The 18697-nt window shown below is 40.0% G+C and overlaps 1 protein-coding gene across 4 annotated transcripts in view; it reads right to left on the minus strand.

The window, feature by feature from the left end:
* The window catches only part of VPS13A (vacuolar protein sorting 13 homolog A), a 285176-nt gene that overhangs the window by 259573 nt on the left and 6906 nt on the right, over positions 1–18697 (minus strand). For all 4 annotated transcript variants that reach the window (XR_013346200.1, XR_013346201.1, XM_077817554.1 and 1 more), the window contains exons 2-7: positions 14467–14510; positions 8871–8913; positions 6813–6908; positions 6415–6516; positions 5263–5372; positions 4799–4858 (exon numbers count right to left, since the gene is read on the minus strand). Coding sequence is in view for 2 of the 4 variants with exons in the window: in XM_077817554.1 (XP_077673680.1) it covers positions 4799–4858; positions 5263–5372; positions 6415–6516; positions 6813–6908; positions 8871–8913; positions 14467–14510 (455 nt within the window). In the remaining 2 variants the exon portion in view is untranslated. The remainder of the gene's footprint in view (positions 1–4798; positions 4859–5262; positions 5373–6414; positions 6517–6812; positions 6909–8870; positions 8914–14466; positions 14511–18697) is intronic.

Here is an 18697-nt window from a genome sequence, read left to right on the forward strand (position 1 = left end):
GTCCTGCTTTGAGCAGGGGGTTGGACTAGATGACCTCCTGAGGTCCCTTCCAACCCTGATATTCTATGATTCTATGACAGCATACTGATCAAATTTGCAGATGACACAAAGCTGGGAGGGGCAGGAGGAGGAGGAGGGCTGCCAACACTTTAGAGAACAGAGCTAAAATTCAGAGGGATCTTGATAAATTGGAGAACTGGATTATTATATACAACAAAATGAAATTCAACGAAGATAAATGCAAGGTGCTACATTTAGGGAAGGAAAACTAAATGTACAAATATAGAATGGGTTATAACTGGCTTGGCAACAGCACTGCTGAGAAAGATCTAGGAGCTGTGGTGGATCACAATGTCAACCTGAGTTAGCACTGCGATGCTGTTGCAAAATGCAATTTTAAGTTACATTAACAGAGGAATAGCATGCAAGTCATGGGACGTAACAGAATTGTTCTATTCGGCACTGGTTAGGCCTCAGCTGAGTCCTGCATGAAAAGACTGGGCAGCAACAGGAGATTGATGGCTCCTCAGGAGGAGAGATGAAGATAAGGAAACCAAACCTATCTCAGCTAGGTTGATGCAATCAAGATGACCATGGCTTTGTCCTGTTTGATTCTGTTTAGGACCTTGAGGATCAGCAGCAGGAGAGGTAAGTTGTACACAAGGTTCTCCACCCAGAAGAGAAAGGCATCCTCCTGAGCACAGCAATGCAAACCTCCCCCTTTAACAGAACATTGCACTGGCTACAGTGGCAAAGAGATCTGTTTCTGGAAATCCCCAGTTTAGAACTACCTGTCTGAGTATGGATTTCTCTAGTTTCCACCCATGAACTTGAGTGAAGCGCCTGCTGAAATCCTCAGCTACAGTGTTTTGATTTGGTAGGTAGACTATCCAGAGCAGGATATCATGGGTTGTTCAGCAATTCCATAATTTCATAGCCTCTGTGGAGAGGAAAGGGGGATTTCAGTCCCCATTGTTGATTTATGGAGGTACATACTGGCCCTGTTGTCTGTCATTATGTGGACAGACTGTCCTTTTATCATGGGTAGGAAGCGCAGACAGGTGTACCTGATAGCTCTGAGCTCCAGAACATGGATGTGTAAAGAGGAATTTTGGGCAGCCCATCTGTCCTAGTTAGCTCTGGTGATGAGCTCCAAGGAGAGATACATCAGGAATTACTGCGACAGCTACTGGAGGATAGCTGAATGAGACCCCCCCAAACACACTTTGTCTGGATTCTTCCACCACTCAAGGACAACTAGAATAAGACAGGGGATCGAGAGCAACTTGTTTAGACTGTCTGTTGGGTGTGTATAAATGGACTTGAACCTGACTTGGAAGCAACGCAATGAAACATGACAAAGGTACACACTGCCACACACCCAGAAAGCTGCAGGCATGATCTGGCAGTGACTTGAGGACTGATTTGAACTTGTGTGATCAGCTATGACAGTGCAAGGAAACTCATATGGCAGATACAGATCACAGCACCAATCAGATCTGGAAGGAGCAGGTTTGGGTAAGTGATAAATCTTAGACCTTTTTGGCACATCCTCTGGGATGTGACCTGTGAGAAGCACCATCCAAAGATCTTGGCTCTTTCCTACCTCAGACAGGACTGAAGAGAAGACTCAGCTTATTTTCAAGAAGTATGAGGTCTCCTACAGTAAGGGGGAGCAGGGGCACCACAGAAGAAGTTTGGGGAGCACTGCTGTAGAGGAACCTGGGGTTTAACTCAAGCTGCTAATCCAAGTTAAAATCCAAAATGCCTGGTCTTCACTGCTATTTTAACTCAAAATTAAGAACATCATCCTGAGAAATTGGGGGAGAGGAATGGGATTTTTTTTTGCTTGTTTGGAGTTTACACAAATAGCTGCTAAATGTATCATTTCACTGTTTTCCCAAGGATAGTCCTGTTAGTCTGTCACCAACACAACAATGGGGGAGAACAGCTGGGTTTTTTGGGTGTGGGGTTTCAAAAGAAGAAAACATTACTCATAAAAGCACAAAAAATGGTAACATTTCTGGGGCAGGGGTGGTACCGGACACTACTTTTAATTCTATTTTCCGAAGTTTGACTGGTTTACCATGATTGTGCATCTTTAAATACATGGAAAGGCAAAAAAAAAAAAAAAAAAAAGATCTAAGAGCTTTTGACTGTTCCTGATACAAATAATTGCATCATTGCATCTTTCCATTCCAGAACATTTTTAGGGCTCTAAGTTTTTTTTCTTACTTCCCACTGGACTCACTGACTTAAGCAAGAGACCATTCAGGACCTTTTCTCCCTCCTTTCCCCTTCCCTTCCAAAACAGTTCATCTAGTCACTTGTTTTCACCACCTCCCCTCTTCTGGAGTACATTCTCGAATGGTGGCAGCTTCAATACTATCATTTAAAATCTGAACATCAGACTATCGTACTTAAATTCCAATTATGGTAAAAAAAAAAAAGTAGAAGTGCAGTATCTACTTAGGATATGGTGGTTGCAATTTTGTATGCAATTTAATGCTAGCAACACATTGTCGCAATTTGTGTTTAGTGTTACAGCAGTCCTGAGTGAGAAGTGAATTAAAAAGCTCTTCCTCAGTCCTGAAACCTGGGTCTAGGATTGGAACAGTGTATAAAGTGTCCAAGGATGTGTTTAAACATTCCCAGATTAGTGGGGGACAGCTATTAAAATGGAGTATAGATACAAGGCAAACTTCTGGGACAGTTAGAAATGAGTTCTAGAAGCTGTTAGCCTTTGTATTTAGGATACTGGCAATTGCTACGATTAACTCTGGCTGTCAGGCCCAGGAGGGCAATAGGATTTGCCTACACAGTGGGGCAATGCACGCTAAAGGGCATTCTAAAACGCACCAACATGTTGCACACTAACTAGTCCAGCCCAGCATGTGGACCCTGCTGACACATACACAGTTCCATAGTGCACATTAACATAGTACTGATTCAACAGTAACACACACTGTGACACTGGCAGACCATGTGCCAGCTCATGTCAGAGTCCAAGGCCAATGTACTTGTGTATTAGTATAGATCAAAGTGATTGTTAAATGTATAAGAGTGTATTTGGAGTTTAAACCATATCCTGTTATAATGTAGTCGCAAACATTTACATTGTGTGTACCCCTTTAACTAAATAACCCATCAAACACAAAAGAAGCCTTGTGGAATGAAAATGAAGAACTTCAACAGAAAAGTGCTAATTTTAAAGCAAATGGTCATTGTGTGTGATGATTAGAGGTCAATCAAAATGCATTCCTCACTCTCCACCATCAACGAAAAAGTCCATGTGGGTAGTGACACACTCGCTTTGTTTTCTGTGAGAAGAATCTATAAGTATGGGTTCAAGGAAAGATCCTAGATTTCTGGACTGTTTGGACTCTTATAGGAAGCGTACCAGATGCAAAGTAGAGATCCCCAGAGACAATCTGGGTACCCTGAAAAGACTTTTCGGAAAGTGGCGGATTATTATATCATTGTCACAATTTGGAATTGCAAACTGTGACTCATCTGTGTATATATTTTATCAGCTTTAACCTCTCAATAACTCTCATTTTCTTTTCTTAGCTAATGAACCTTTAGTTAGTTTACTACAGAATTGGCTACCAGCATTGTCTTTGGTGTAATATCTAGAGTATCAATTAATCAGGAGTAAGCGACTGGTCTCTTGGAGCAACCTAATGTGGTGTGATTTTTGGTTTAAGTGACCCTGTATCATGAAGTCCACTTTGTCTGGGTGGTAAGATGGACTGGTGAATCTATGGTGTCTGTGACTCCATGGTAAGACTGGTATAGTGATTCAGGAGTTTACATTTTCACTGGCTTGGTGAAATATAGTTACAGAATACACCACCAGCTTGGGGTATCTGTCCTGTTTCCTGATAGTCTGCCCTGAAGTAGGCACTCTCAGTTGTGAGCCAATCCAGACAGCACAACATATACTAGCAAACTTTCAACGCATACCAGCCTGGTCTACACCAGAGGTTCTCAAATGTTCTCAGATGTATTCTGCAGAGGTGTGAGAAAGCAGAGTGGAGAGCGGTGGCTATTGGCCAGAATTTGACATTCCTGTGTGTACCCCAGAACTTGACAACACTGCAATCAGTCATTCTGTTTGTTCAGCCACCGCCAGCTGAAAACTAAATACCACAGAGCAAGGAATAATCTTAGGCCTTTGTGGGATAAGGTCAGACAGCTGCATATTTGCAGGTTGTTAATCAGAATGGGAGGATGGTTAGAAAGTTATGGAAGAGAGTGAGTGAATAGCTACCTTGGTTTTAGGTGCCCCAATATATTGTTGTTATGGCTAGAAATACTAGAAATGTCTGAGATAATGAGCAGTTGTTGAAATTAGGAGAATTGGTGACCAAGCAGAGGTTATTATGATGACCCACTAGGAGCCACTGTAGGTTATGTGCTTTGTTCGTTAACTATAAGAGACAGGTAAAAAATGAATACCTGGGAACAATCCAAGGGAGCTTTTCTTTGGGCAAGGAGCTGACACCTAAACTCCCCATCAACTGGACGGAAAGAGGGCCCCTGGAAGCCCAGCTACTGATCACTAGAAACCATCTCAGACTATGGGTAACTATATCTGGGACATCCTAAACTTATTAGGTAGGTGTGTGTATACTTACCTATATATCTATCTAACAAACAGCTGTTTTAGATAAGAGCATACTTGCTTGTATCAATCATTTATCAGATGTACTGATTTAAAGAATATTAATAATATTAACCCAGGAATAAAACATGATGAGTCTACTGGATTCTTTCTAGTATAAAACTAAATTACCTGCAAACTGAGATTCTGAAGTGAGACCCCAAATGACAGGGGGTTCTCTTGATTTGTGATCTAATAAGAGGAAAAAATACAAAAAGGATTACTTAAAATCAGAATACATGAAGAAAAGGAAATAAACAGTTTGCAACATGTGAATAACTGCTTGCGCAATTATGCACCCTTATTTTATGTACTTTGAACTCCAAATTTATATTTACATTTATCAAATGCTCATCTCTCATTTATTTATTTTGGGGGTTTTTTAGAAATACATAAATCAATGCTATTTGATTTATTACACAGCATACATCCTTAAGAAAGGCACAAAAAACACAGCTGAAAACTGCTAGAATATTAGAAGTTCCCTCATAACGTGGAAAGTATAAGGAGGGGAAAAGAAACTAGCTGGGGGTCATCCACAATCATTTAAAATAATACACAAAAGCCAAATGTTCCACATATACAGAAGTACTTACATCATCTTCATATCGAACATGAATGTTGGAAATTTTCACCTGAAGATTTTTGATGACCTGAGTGACTAATTTTTCTACAAAACTGTCTTGTTTCTCTTCTTGTCCTTTATCTAAATTGAAGCACAGGTGTTATATTTTTACTCAAATTAAGTATGAGAGAGAGAAATAAAACTGAATGGGAAATAATTTTAATATTATAAATTTTGTAACTGATTAGACTCCAGGAATTAACAGTGGTAGGAGCATAATACTACCTAACTACAAAAGCCACATGCTGGAGTGATTCCATGTATCAGAAGCTGTACTTGCTGCTATACTGTACTGTAGTTGTACTAAACACTACCATTCAGTTTACTTTCATAATGTTTATATCACTGTCCTCTACGGCCTCATCCTGCTTAAGCCTCCAGTGATGTAGTAAGGGGCAGATTTTTAAAGGTATCTGAAAATGCAGACAGGCACCTAGAGGGATTTTCAAAATCCTGCTAGAGGTTAGGCACCCAGGGGGACTTTCAAAAGCTGCTAGCACCTATCTACGCTTTATGTGTCTATATACCTTTCAAAATCCAGTCCTAAATATCCTCCCTCAACACCTAACAAATTTGCAGTAGAAAACAATAAGGCACTCTATACTTTGTAGAATTAGCCTTTAGGGAGGCATTGCCACAAAGATACAAGAAGATTCTGTGTTGCTGGAGCCAAAATCAAAATTTGCTTCATAACAGAGAGAAAGTGAGTTTGGCAGACAATTGTAAAAAAAGGTGAATTATACTTCCAAAGCCCTGTTTATTTTTGAAACTTATGCAGTACATGTGTCCTGAAAGCTTGATAATGTGACTGAAGTACCAACTATAATAGCTGGCCTACCCCTAGTGTCAATATTTATATGTAATACAAACTTTGGAAATAAAGTAAATATCCTGCACAAAAATGAACAGTAGCCAGTAGCCACCAGTTTTCACAGCTACTAGTTAAGGGACGTTAGTGAATTTACTATATGTTAGTGCACATAACTAAAACATTTTTAAAAATATTGCAAGGGCAGCAACTAATCTGATAGAATTCACATTCAATTAGTTTAACATCAGGCAGCTTTTGGAGTTAAAAGATCTAGCAATACATACAGCCATGTTATTTGTTTTTCCTCCTTACCCTGATCAGCTATTTTCTGTTTTGCATCCTCTATTCTTTGCAGTTCCCTTTGCTTTGCTTCTAGGAGATGTCTGTCTTCCTTTTCAGCATCATATTTTATGCCTACATAAAGAAGGAAGAGAATGTTAAGACACAAGTAAGTATATATATTAAGTTAAAATTCTGAAAACATCTTTGAAGATAATTTTGATGAAATAAGAAGTATCTTTTTTGAACATATTAAAGATTTAATAATACAGTAAAAGAAAATCAAATATGAAAAATATAACTTGGGTTAGGCAACAGCAACTCCTGGGAATAAGAGTAATGGCATACATGATCTATTACAGTGATTTTTAAAATAGTATTACAATAAAATAAAGCTCAATAATATACAGTTTTCCTCTCACTCAACTTACTGGCTGTAGGCACTACAAGCAAATAAACTCCATCCAGAACAGCCTCAACTGGTTGAGTATAAAGGTTTTTCCACGGGATTTGTAGATTAAGTTGACCTACAGTATATAAAAGAAAAAAGTTATAACAATATGTAATGAAATTTGATTGACAAGTATGTTACAAGGTTTAAAAAAAAAATCTAAAATTTCCCTAACACAGTCAAATGCATGTTAAGTACCTTTCAAAGCAAACAGAAAAATAGTCTGTGACAAGTTTACAATCTTTAGATACATTACAATATTTTAGAAATAGCAACTAGCAGGGTAAACACATATAAGTGGGGACAGGATGAGAGGAGGAAAGATAAGGCCAATAGCAACAGGATTGGACATTTTAGATATGGACACATCTTGCTGGCTCAATCAAAATATTTAAGTATTTATTGTAAGCTTTATGGAAAAAGTGCATTGAGGGATAAATTTGAAAGAGGAAAAAATACTGGATTGAGATTCAGCACATTTCCTTATAAACTATTTGCTTTTTCAATTCAATGACATTGTAACAAAGTAAGTCTTCTCCTCCGCCCGCAAAAAAAACACTGCTATTCCTACAGTCTCTTTTAGGCAGTTTTATTTCTCAAACATAGGCAAAATAGTTCTTCAAGATCAAGCAGGGCTATCACTCCCAGTGTATTTCCCTGCCTTTACATCTCAGCCTCTCACAGACTCCTTGGCTGGGGTGAAGGCAGTGGTCCTTCGCAGGAGGAAAGGCAGAGGACATTTGTTTTATGGGTTCCGTTGTGAAGACAGGGGAGCAACTGGTGGCTGCAGAATGAGAGCTACAACTGATTCAGCAAGAAAAAGAGCAGCTGGCTGGAGAACGCCAGACCACTCAAGACAGGAAGAAAGAAGTTGCCTGAACCTCACTGTTGGTGAACTTGAGGGAGAATTAAGAATCTCTATGTGCAGACATGCTGAAGCCTCAGTGTGCAGAGAAGATACCCTTCTCAAAGCCCTGGAGAAGACAATGTTATGAGGACTCTGGGGAGATTATGGATTGTAATGTTGGCTTTATGTAATGTGGGGTATTAAGGGAATACTGATGTGTATGAATTTGTACATAGGAGTTTATATCAAGTTTTGTGTGTTTTGGTTGGGGGAGGGGGCAGGGATGAAAGGTGTCCAGAAGGGCCTCGCACGTCAGAAAAAACCTGCCTGTGAGTCGTTTGTTTTTTTTAAAAAGGGGGAGGGAGGAAGAGAGGTACAGTATGTCACAGAGTGGCTGCCTGCCTATAACTTAAGTAGGTCCAGTCCCAGTTTCCAGAACAGGTGCTCCCAGTTGGGGCCAATTAAGGGAGCAATGTTGCATGCAGGGCTATTAAGGGTCAGAGACAGGCCCAGTGAGGGGCAGTTGGCTGAGAGAGAGCCAGGAAGCTGCAGGAAGCAGGAGCAGCAGGCTTGACAGAGTCCCCTGGGAGGAGGGACAGTGACAGTCTGAAATGCAAAGGGTGCACTGAGGAACTGTTTTGTTTGTTTTAGTTTGGACAATAAACCTGCCTAAAAGAAACATAGCATGGCAGTGAATCCTGAGCAAGCTAGGGAGAAGCCCTGCCTTATGACAGTCACTAATTCTTGTCATGCTACCAGTCAATTTGTGTTCTGAGGAAACTTCCCCAAGTCATGCAACATGCCAGTGATGGGAAGCCTGCTGAAGTGTACGCACACTACAGGAGGCAGGAAAGAAAAAAATCGAAATTATGTAGTTGTTGGGATTTTTTGGTTTTAATATACAGTGTTATTTTATACGTTCTAAAACATTTGATAACTATGAAAATCTTCCTTATATTTTCCATGTTAGCATTCCTCCCCCAGAGTTAAAATAAGAATGTCTTTTACAGGTATGAAGATATTAATTCCAGAATGGGCGAACTGATTCACATTCATTTACACACTGCAGAACACCCTTAAGAAAATTAACTACTTGAAATGCCTGAGGTCAGTTGTAAGAACAGAAAATACATCTGCAAGCTCTTACTTCATTTATTACAAAGTAGTGCATGCTACAAAAATGCAACTTACCAATATGCCCTGCTTTTACTTTAAATGGTACATCCAGCTGACTCTGCAAAGAGAAGGTATTTTTAAAAAATATTTAGACCTATTTAAGCAACATATTGAATTTACCTTTATGTTTTCTTCCCCAACTCCTCTCTTGGCAAAATTACACTACTGTTCACTTAGCTCCAAACACCAAACATAAATTGAGAACATATATTCTTAATATATCTTAGTATGGGAGTCTTTTCCTAGATGTCTAACCATATTAGATGTCAACCATATTAGATTGAACATGTGTTTATTAGATCACAAAACCATTTTAGGGGGATGTGACATTTAATCTTCTTCAGACTGTTAAAACAGAGGCAGAACGTAAAAAATGTGTATTGGTTTTTTTGTTACACTAGAATGCAACTCTACTAGAATAGGAATATGTATCTGTGCTTACCTGAAAGTTTCCCTTCTTCGAGTGATAAGGCCCACAAATTAGAATACGTAGGTCAGCCTGCTTGGAGCCTGGGAGCAGAACCAGCCCTGTCACTCACTAGCAGCAAGGATATACCCTGTCCCTTAATGTTCCCTTGATATTTTCTTGGTGTTTCCATGTGTAAATATACTGACAAGGAGTGAGTGTATTTCTGGATGTAGGTTCCACTCTGCTTAACTCAATTTCTGCCATGTAAGTTCTGATGTTCACCTCTCCATTGATGGGTTCATCTCTCCTTAGTGGTAGGAAAGTATGCTCTTCCCAGAACAGAAGTTGATTTTTTCTCTGGAATAGCACTGATCGTGTTTATTCCTAATTTATTTATAAATGCCCCAGCCACACTGACTGTAATGACCAGAGCAAGGCTGTGGGAAGAATGAATCCTTCAAGACCTTACTGAATCCTTGTGTTCCAGCTAGTGGATATTATGATTTTTGCTTCCGATACCCATTCCCTGGACTGAACTGGGACCTGAAAAAGCCCCCTCCATTAACCCCAGCGGACATCTAACATAAGGATTACTCTGCCTAGTTTATTAATGGGTGGATCCCTCCAACAAAATCTGGTTCTCTGCACTCACCAATTGAGGGAGCTGAGACTATTCCCTGAATTCTGTCAACAGATGTGACAGGATAAGATGTGGAAGAAATAAGTAGTACTGGATAGGTATCATATGGACACTGGTTCTCTGAATCATGCCTCTGTATGAGATCAACATTTCAAATAGGCTCCAATAAGAGTTCAATTTTTGTGTTTGTTACACCATACTGTTAACAGTATGAGATGAGACCTTCCACCTGATAGTATTCATCCTCAGCCAAGGCCTCTGACTGACTTCCATAGTGCCATATATCAGCATTTATCATGAATCCAAGATACTCCAGAAACAGAAATCACTGTGTGTTTGTTTCAAGCTCTCTCTGCGTATATCTCCATAATTGGAAAAAATGTTCAAGAAGTGAATTTTCTTCTTCTTTTAATGCCAATAATAAACCGAATATGATCCTGGAAGAGAGTGTTACACATACCAGATCAAATGGTAACACTCAAAGCTGCCAACTAAATGCAAGTAGTAAAAATGTCTATGGGATAAAGACAAGTCTCTTTTCAGAGCTTTTTCAGATGTTTCAGAGGGAGCCCTGTTCTGTTTGTTCCAAATCTAAGGCTGAGGATGAGAAGAGAGTGTTGCTTCAATCTGATACAGATAACTGATGATTTCATTCATGTTTTGGCCCTTCCATGGGTTGCTTAAGATTGGGAATGAGACAAAGCAGTTCCTGTGATTCTTCCACAGCTCCATAGTATCCCCCCCTCTGTACAATGTCCAGTGTCCTCACTGTGACCAAAGCTATAGTTTGAAAGCTGCAGCCTTAGTCAGTAGGATTTTTAGTTTGAGAATGATCCCTTTTGCCTCTGGCTTTTCTTGGACTAGCTCTCTACCTGAAGCCTAGAGAAGCACCACTCACTGAACCCCAAAAGGAGAAGTAGAGCTAAGGGGACAATCTTCCCAAAAAGCAAATACAAGCTCCAGGACACAGCTGGGAATTAAACAGACACAGTGAGCTGAATTATTAGTCAGAAATTTAAAATAAAGTTTGGAAATTTCCCCAGAAAAGCTCTGCAACAGGGAATCAGGCTGAGCATGCGACCATGAAGACAGATAAAAACATTGTTATTTGCTTGTTCTTCAAGAGGTGTTCACATATACATTCTGTTAAAGGTGTATGTGCACCCATCATACTCAAGTTGAAGACTTCTGCCAGCAGTTCCACTAGCTGGTCAATATACCCCTGCTCTCCTTGAGTGTCAAGCCAAGAGCATAAAAGGATGTGTCCACCACCGCCCTCTCTGTTCCTTCGCATCACTGCATACACTGTCCAAAGTATTGAGGAAGGAGGGTCACGTAATGGATGTGAGCAACACATCTCAAAGAACAACAGTTACTGTACAGGTAAGCAACTCTTTATTTCTCCTTCAAGGGATTGTGCACGTATGCATTCCACTGTAGGTGACACATCAGCAATTACCTTACAGGTCCTGGGCCTTTGGATCACTTGAACAGACTAACACCCTTTTGCCAAAGTTTGCATAGCAACTAGAGGCTTGAGTAACAGCATTGTCTGGAAAAAGTTTGTACAGACTACCATTTTGCTGGTTTGCAGATATTCACAATAGGGATGTTGTATGAAGGCTGCACCACCACCACCCACTCCTGAAATTCCGATCCGTAGCGGCGTGAAGCAAAGCTGGCCCCTGAGTCCCATTGTTTTCAACTTAGTCATGGAGCTGCTCAACTTGGAGGTTGAGGCTGTCTGGTTAGAAGGACCTATACACAACACTGGCTGGCAACAATGGAGAGGTCTAGAGCCTCTCTTGGCAGAATCGTCTGATCTCTGCCAGATCAAGGATCTATAACAAAGATGAGGCCTAACTGCTCCTTTTTGTTCGGAGTACAAACTCCTAGTGAACAGAGATTCACACAGGAGTCCTTTACAGTGCACATACTGTTGTCTGACTTTTGAGGGGGGAAAAGCTTGGATCCTTCGAAGGGCAAATCTTCTATCATACTCTGCACACGCTTCAGTTTACCTGAATCAAACAGCACTTCATGGAGATGGTGAGTGTATTGGGCACACATCTACATTTCATTCTAGGTGTATGTGCACCCAATGCACTTGAAGGAAAACTGGGAACAAACTTCAGGGAGCAGATCATTCTCCTACTATCAGTGACTGACAGGTCTGGTTCTACTTCCAACTGCAATAACTGCAAGCTGAAGTACCTGTTATGTTAGATCTGTGAACCATGGCACAATGAAGAATGAATCAGATCACTTCTTTTGTTTTTTTTAAAAAAGGTCAGATATTGAGCTCATAAAGGAAAATTTAACTTGTCAATCTCCTTCTCTGGTGAAAGTCACCTGCGGGATATCAGTCCTGGATTTTAGCTCTTCTGCATTAATTTAGATGGAATATATGTGCCCAGAGAGTCAAATGTGTTAAATAAGGTCTGGGGTTTGGTTTACAAAGATCTTAGCCTGCTTAATACCATGGAAAATGAACCATTAGAAATCCTCTTAAGCTTTTATTAAAGAAAAAGAAAGAAAAACAACTAAAGCAATTGAAATGTAAAATATTAAGTAAGGCTTTCAGCTTAACAACATCCCTTGTTCCCTTTCCCTTTAGTGGGAGACAGTTCTTAGAAGAGGAAAAAACCCTTGTTTGACAGTCTCAGACACCATCTAAAGATGGTAATAACTGTCCTTTAGGGGAAAAGAGCAACTAGTTGAGAGGGGCTGCTGCTGTTAAGGTCTGATCCCGTTTCCTCTCAGGTGGTCTTCTGTATTCAGCTGGACACAGTAGAGGTGGTGATGTCTTCTGGGACCCCTCTCTGGAGTAGTCTGGTCAGGACATCTCTCAGGGTGACCAAGGCCTGGGGTCCCAGTAGACAGTGGAAATGGTGGCCATGATGGTGACACTTGTCCACTACCCAGTTTTTCTCCCCAAAATCACTTTCTCTAAGGACCCGCAAAGGGAATACTGGGTGGAACAGCCAATCCCCTCATTATATTGTCCACCAATCAGGCCTAGTTTCTAACACATCAATTCCGGTTCCACTCTTTTTCATTATTTACCAAGCATGATCTTAACACAGCCCTTGAGTTATATCTGTCACCTTTTTGTTTCGATTAACTCAGTCTGTCTCCCTTTCATATCTTTTTCCATCGGCATTTTTTATTATAGGTTATTGTGACAGATTAAGAACTTTCACATTCTTTTTACAGTTGAGCTCACAATTAAGAGTAAATTTGTAGCCCAATTATCACAATAGCTCCTTAGTGCAAGGCTATTAGAAATTCCTTAGGTGTTAAGATTTTTTTTTTTAAATCAACCAGATCTGCTGAAAGATAGGGTTACAGAAATAAAAACTTTATCCAATAAAAACGTTATCCAATTCATTATTGGGTGAAGGGCTGAAGCAACAGCCAATGAGGCACAGTTTCCCATATGGAGTTCATTCACAAATGTATCTCAAGAAGAAACTGACAAATATTCGGAGGACAACACTTATAGTCTGCAGCAAGTCTGGATCAAGCTCTACCCCACCACCACGGCTCGGGGGATTCAAAAAGCATTTTAAAAAACAGAAGTTCCACCAGTTTCATCCTAAAGGGAAAAACATCAGGAGCAACTATTCAGTGCAAAATATTTCTTAACATAAATGCTAACTGTATAGTTTAATACTTTATAATATTTCACATAATATAACCAAAATGCTTAATTTTTGAAAATTAAGCCTATGGGGCTGAGTTAAATTAATACAGTTTTCATGCAAGAAAAATCTATTCTGTCATGCTTGGGAGAAAATTTTATATGTTATTTATTGTGACACAAGTTGGAAGCTCTGGAAAATAAGTCCAACGCCTTCAAACAAATACCAACATGCCTGGAACAGAGTGATGAAAAGTGAAATTACCCTCTTGAGTATATTGCCAAAATTATTTGAATAATTGCTGGATTAAAAATTTTGACCATGCATTGTCCATACAAAAGGTCTCATTTTTCTTCCTTTAACCATTCTAAGACATGCTTAGGGAAATCTAAGACTTTGGGCTGTTTTAAAATTTTCTGCTGTGATTGTGCAATATTTTACATAATTAAAAAAAAGTTTCTATGTCAAGGTCATCATGTTTTAATATTTCCTGATGTGCTCAAGAGAGTCCATTCTCTATATTTTAATATTAATCTCAAATACTGTTTTATTAGATTATGTGCTTGATAAACTGTGTTCTAGCCAGCAAATTTTTTTATTATTCATAAAAGCTAAAAATATATTTTAGATCAGACTTGTAACTGTCATTCCAGTTTCCTCATGACATTTTTTTTAAATGGTCTCTCAAATAATAGTAGCAGAGCAGTCCATAAAAACAAAAGAACAAATAACTTTTGAAGGTTTTTCAGAAGACCAAAGCAATTCATTTCTTGAGATGAAAGATGTCTGCTTACTATTCTAGCTAAAAATCAACCAACTCCATCCTTATATGGCACTTTAAATGTTCAATATGCTATACAAACAACTATTTTCAGAACAATAGTAACAGTTTCTCATTTTTGCTTGCTTTGAACTTACCAGTGCATTTTCCTTTATTTCAAGATTCTTAAGTGCTACAGCTCCTAAAGGAAAAAGATGAAAAGATTTAAAATTGTAGTTAAAACACAGTTCTGTATCTCCTAAACTACTGCAAACCTAGAAGCACCATTATTTCACAGTGAGTTTTCAGCAATTAGGATAGAGGTTTAGTATTAATATTTGTTTGTTGTTTATGAAGAGAAAACAGACCATATGTTGCAATTAATGACATTTTCCCCCTGAAAAATGTCACACAGTTGCCAATAATGAAGAGAGCACTATTGCAAACCAGCTGTCTCAAAGCACGTCTAGCATAGATGGGGCCATGATCAAAAATATTAGCTGCCAGTCTGCACTAGAACTGCCACTAATACTAGCACCAGTGCTACAGCAACATCAGGAGACTTTCAGAGATGACCATGTAAACAAGTTTCGTGTGTCTTTACCAGCTCCTACTATTTGCACACAAAAGTTCTCTGAGACATTCTTTAAAGTATCAGAATTACCTACTACAGAACTAGGTGTTCTAAATTTCTATACAGACTATTATGTGCCACTTGTTAACATACCAGAACTGAAATTAAACAAAAAAGACTGAGTAAATTATTGGATCCTCTGTTACTGATTCAGAGGCTGACCAATAGGACACTGAAGAAATGGAAGACTCTCACTGACTTCAGTAGGTTTTAGACGAGGCCCTAGTATCCAGAAAAGTCATGAAGTCTGATATTGCATCTGTTAACAACAACATGGGTAAACATCCATTTAACTGACTTCTATAGGCTTACAATTAATGTTCATGTTTCCAACTAGAGCAATTAGGTAAATCTAACTGTCTTTAGGTGTGAATGTGCTCAGAAAAGTGACTACCTGAATAAACACAGAACATTGCTACTCAACAGATCTGCTGCCCGTGTATACACTAAGTTGTATCTGCTTACTTAGGTAAGCTTTTCCTGCTTTTCATTCCAGTTAACGCTGTAGAGGCAAAGCAACTATGAGAGTGTTAACTAGAGTCTTTACTGAGCTGCACATCTGTGCAACACCATTTGCAACCAATAGACTTTAGTATCAGCAGCATTTCCATCAGGTCCAAAGAACAATATTCAGCTCCACAAAAAGTTTATTATACCTTCTGAATTTGTACTTTCAGCACGATTCATTTTTCTTTACGCTTCAATCTGAGGAAAAGTACTAAATAATCTGTTTAAATAATCTGTGAAACTAAAAAGAAAATAGCCCACAAAGGGCAGAATCAAAACAAAGAAACAGATGAGGAAAGCGCTGAGGACACTGTGCAACTCAAGCTCACTGCATCTTCAGCAACTAAAAAGCAACTGAAGGGCAGTTGAGGCCACTGCCCCCTTTATGCTCTCGAAATCTTCTACAGAGGGACGCCGAGTGGCACAAATGGACATTGCTGGCTAGAAATATATCACAGCTCGACACCAGGAACACTATATCCCACAAATAGGATTATGCAGAGGCCCCATGAAGAAGAATTTGCTGTGCTGAACAACTACATACATATAAAGTAGATCAGTAGCTTGCCAGTGACTAGGAGATGCACTACAGATTATGGAATTTTGCAAATTGTCAAGTAAACAAGAAAGCCATCAAAAAAGGTTTTTATTTGGTTTGACATATGAAATTTAATTTGAAGTACTTGTGCCTCATAATTCACCCATAAATCTTCTAAACAACATTTTACAGATATAATAAAACCGGGTAATGACACTTCACTGCAGGGCTCAGGTAAAAATGCTAAATCTTCACTGAAAAGATGTCACCATTTCGAATGTGTGTATTTAAGAGACTTAAACTGTTAGTATATTTGAATATTTATCTACTTTCCATCACTTCAAGCGTTTGTTGGTTTTACATTTATGCTCCTCCATATACACCTATGCATAATGGCATCCTAAAGTTAAAAAGGCATTTTTCTTTTAGTCTGTCTTGTACCGTATGAGGCTATTGTCTATTTTTACTAGTCAACTGAGGGTGCCACATCTCTCAGTGTCATCCAACAACTGCAGTATATAACCTGTCACTTAAATCAGCCTCTGCACCAAATGACTGGAGGATACCTAACGTAACATCAGATTTTTAAAAAGGTTCCAGAGGCAATCCTGGCAATTACAGGCCAGTAAGACTAACTTGTACCAGGCAAAATATGGTTGAAACTATCTGTCTGTAAGTGCCTAGAGAATAACAGAGTTATAAATATATGCCAATAGTGGATTTGTCAAGAACAAATCATGCAAACTAATTTCCTTCTTTGATCGGGTTACTGGTCTAGTGGATGGGGGAAACCTGTAGCCAGGATATCTTGATTTTAGTAAGACTTTTGACTGTCCCACATGACATTCTCTTAAACAAACTAGGGAAATGTTGGCTAAATAAAATTACTATAAGGAAGGTGCACAACTAGTTGAAAGATTGTACTCAAAAAGTAGTTATCAGTAGTTTGCTGTCATACCGGGGAGGACATATCTAATGGGGTCCCAAAGGGTCTGCCCTGAGTCCGGACTCATTCAATATTTTCATTAATGACTTGGATAAATAAGTGGAGCGTATGCTAATAGAATCTGCTGATGACCCCAAGCTGCAAGAGGTTGCTAGCACTTTGGAGGGCAAGATCAGAATTCAAAATGACCTTGTTAAAAGAAAACAATTATCCAACACATAGATGAACACAATATGTTATAGAAGAGTCAACATGGCTTTTGTAACAGGAAATCGTGCCTCATCCATCTATTTAAAAGAATCCTTTGAGAAAATCAAACAAACGTGGAAAGAGTGATCCAGTTGATATAGTGTACCTGGACTTTCAGAAAGAATTGAACAAGGTCCCACACCAAAGGCTCTTAAGACAACTATACAGTCATGGGATCAGAGGGAAGGTCCTCTCATGGATCAGTAACTGGTTAAGAGATACGAAATAAAGGGTAGAAATAAATGGTCAGTTTTCACTGTGGAGAGGGGTAAACAGCTGGGTCCCCAATGAATCTGTACTGGAACCCATGGTGTTCAACATATTCATAAATGATCTGGAAAAGAGGGTAAAGAGTAAGGTGGCAAAGTTTGCAGGTGATACAAAATTACTCAAGACAGTTAAGTCCAAAGCTGACTACAAACAGTTACAAAGAGATATCACAAAACTGGGTGACTGGGTGTCACCATCTCTCAGTATGGTCTCGAGGGGGTCTTAGCTTCTTCTGACTGACCCGCCATAGTCTGCTCTCCGGTCAATTCCTGGACCCTCACCTCCAATTAAGTCTGCTAGCCCTTTACTTTTTGTGCTTGCAGTCTCCTTCAGTCTTCTGGCTGTTTTCTTGGAGGCAGCCTGGTGCAGGGCTGTCATCCCATTGCTATCCCAGGCTCTTATGCCTCCCTTTCCTTCTCTGTACTCTGCCCTCTATAGCAGGCCTTGTTTCCTCTGTTGGTGGCAGCTGTGGGTGCCTCCCTCCATGATTGGGAGCTGCACGGGATTGTGATAAAGCTGCTTGCTTATAAACAGAAGAGACTCTCCTCCTTCCCCTCCCTCCAGCCCGATCTATGCTTAATATGGGGTTTGTAGACCCCATTACGCAGAGCAACAAAATGACAGATAAAATTCAATATTGGTGACTGCAAAGTAATGCATATTGGAAAACATAATCCCAGCTATACATACAAAATGATGGGGTCCAAATTAGCTGTTATCACTCAAGAAAATCTTGGAATCATTGTGACTAGTTCTCTGAAAACATCTGCTCAATGCAGAGCAGTAGTCAAAAAAGCCAACAGAATGTTAGGAACCATTAAGAAAGGGACAGATAATAGCATAGGCGCTGACTTCCCCTCTGCCCAATGGGTGTTCGACCCCTGCCCCTGCACCGCCCTTGCCCCACCCCCTTTCCACCCCTTCCCCAAAGTCCCCGCCCCCTCTTTTCCCACTCTAACCCCTCCCCCTTCCCACCCCCATTTCATCCTCTTTCCCCAAGTCCCCGCCCCTGCCCTGCCTCTTCTCCACCTCCTCCCCTGAGTACACCACATCCCCACTCCTCCCCGTCCCTCCTGGAAAGTCCTAAGCGCTACCAAACAGTTGTATTAGGCGGTGGGGGGGGGGGTGAGAATCGCTGGGAGAGAGGGGGAGGAGCAGGGATGCAGCGCGCTCGGGGAAGGGGGGGAGGAGGAGACAAGGAGTGGGGAGCTTGTCTACTTTTTCCCTGTGGGTGCTCCAGCCCCG

The sequence above is a fragment of the Eretmochelys imbricata genome, chromosome 5 (genome assembly GCF_965152235.1).
Source record: "Eretmochelys imbricata isolate rEreImb1 chromosome 5, rEreImb1.hap1, whole genome shotgun sequence".
In the NCBI taxonomy this organism is placed as follows: domain Eukaryota; kingdom Metazoa; phylum Chordata; order Testudines; family Cheloniidae; genus Eretmochelys; species Eretmochelys imbricata.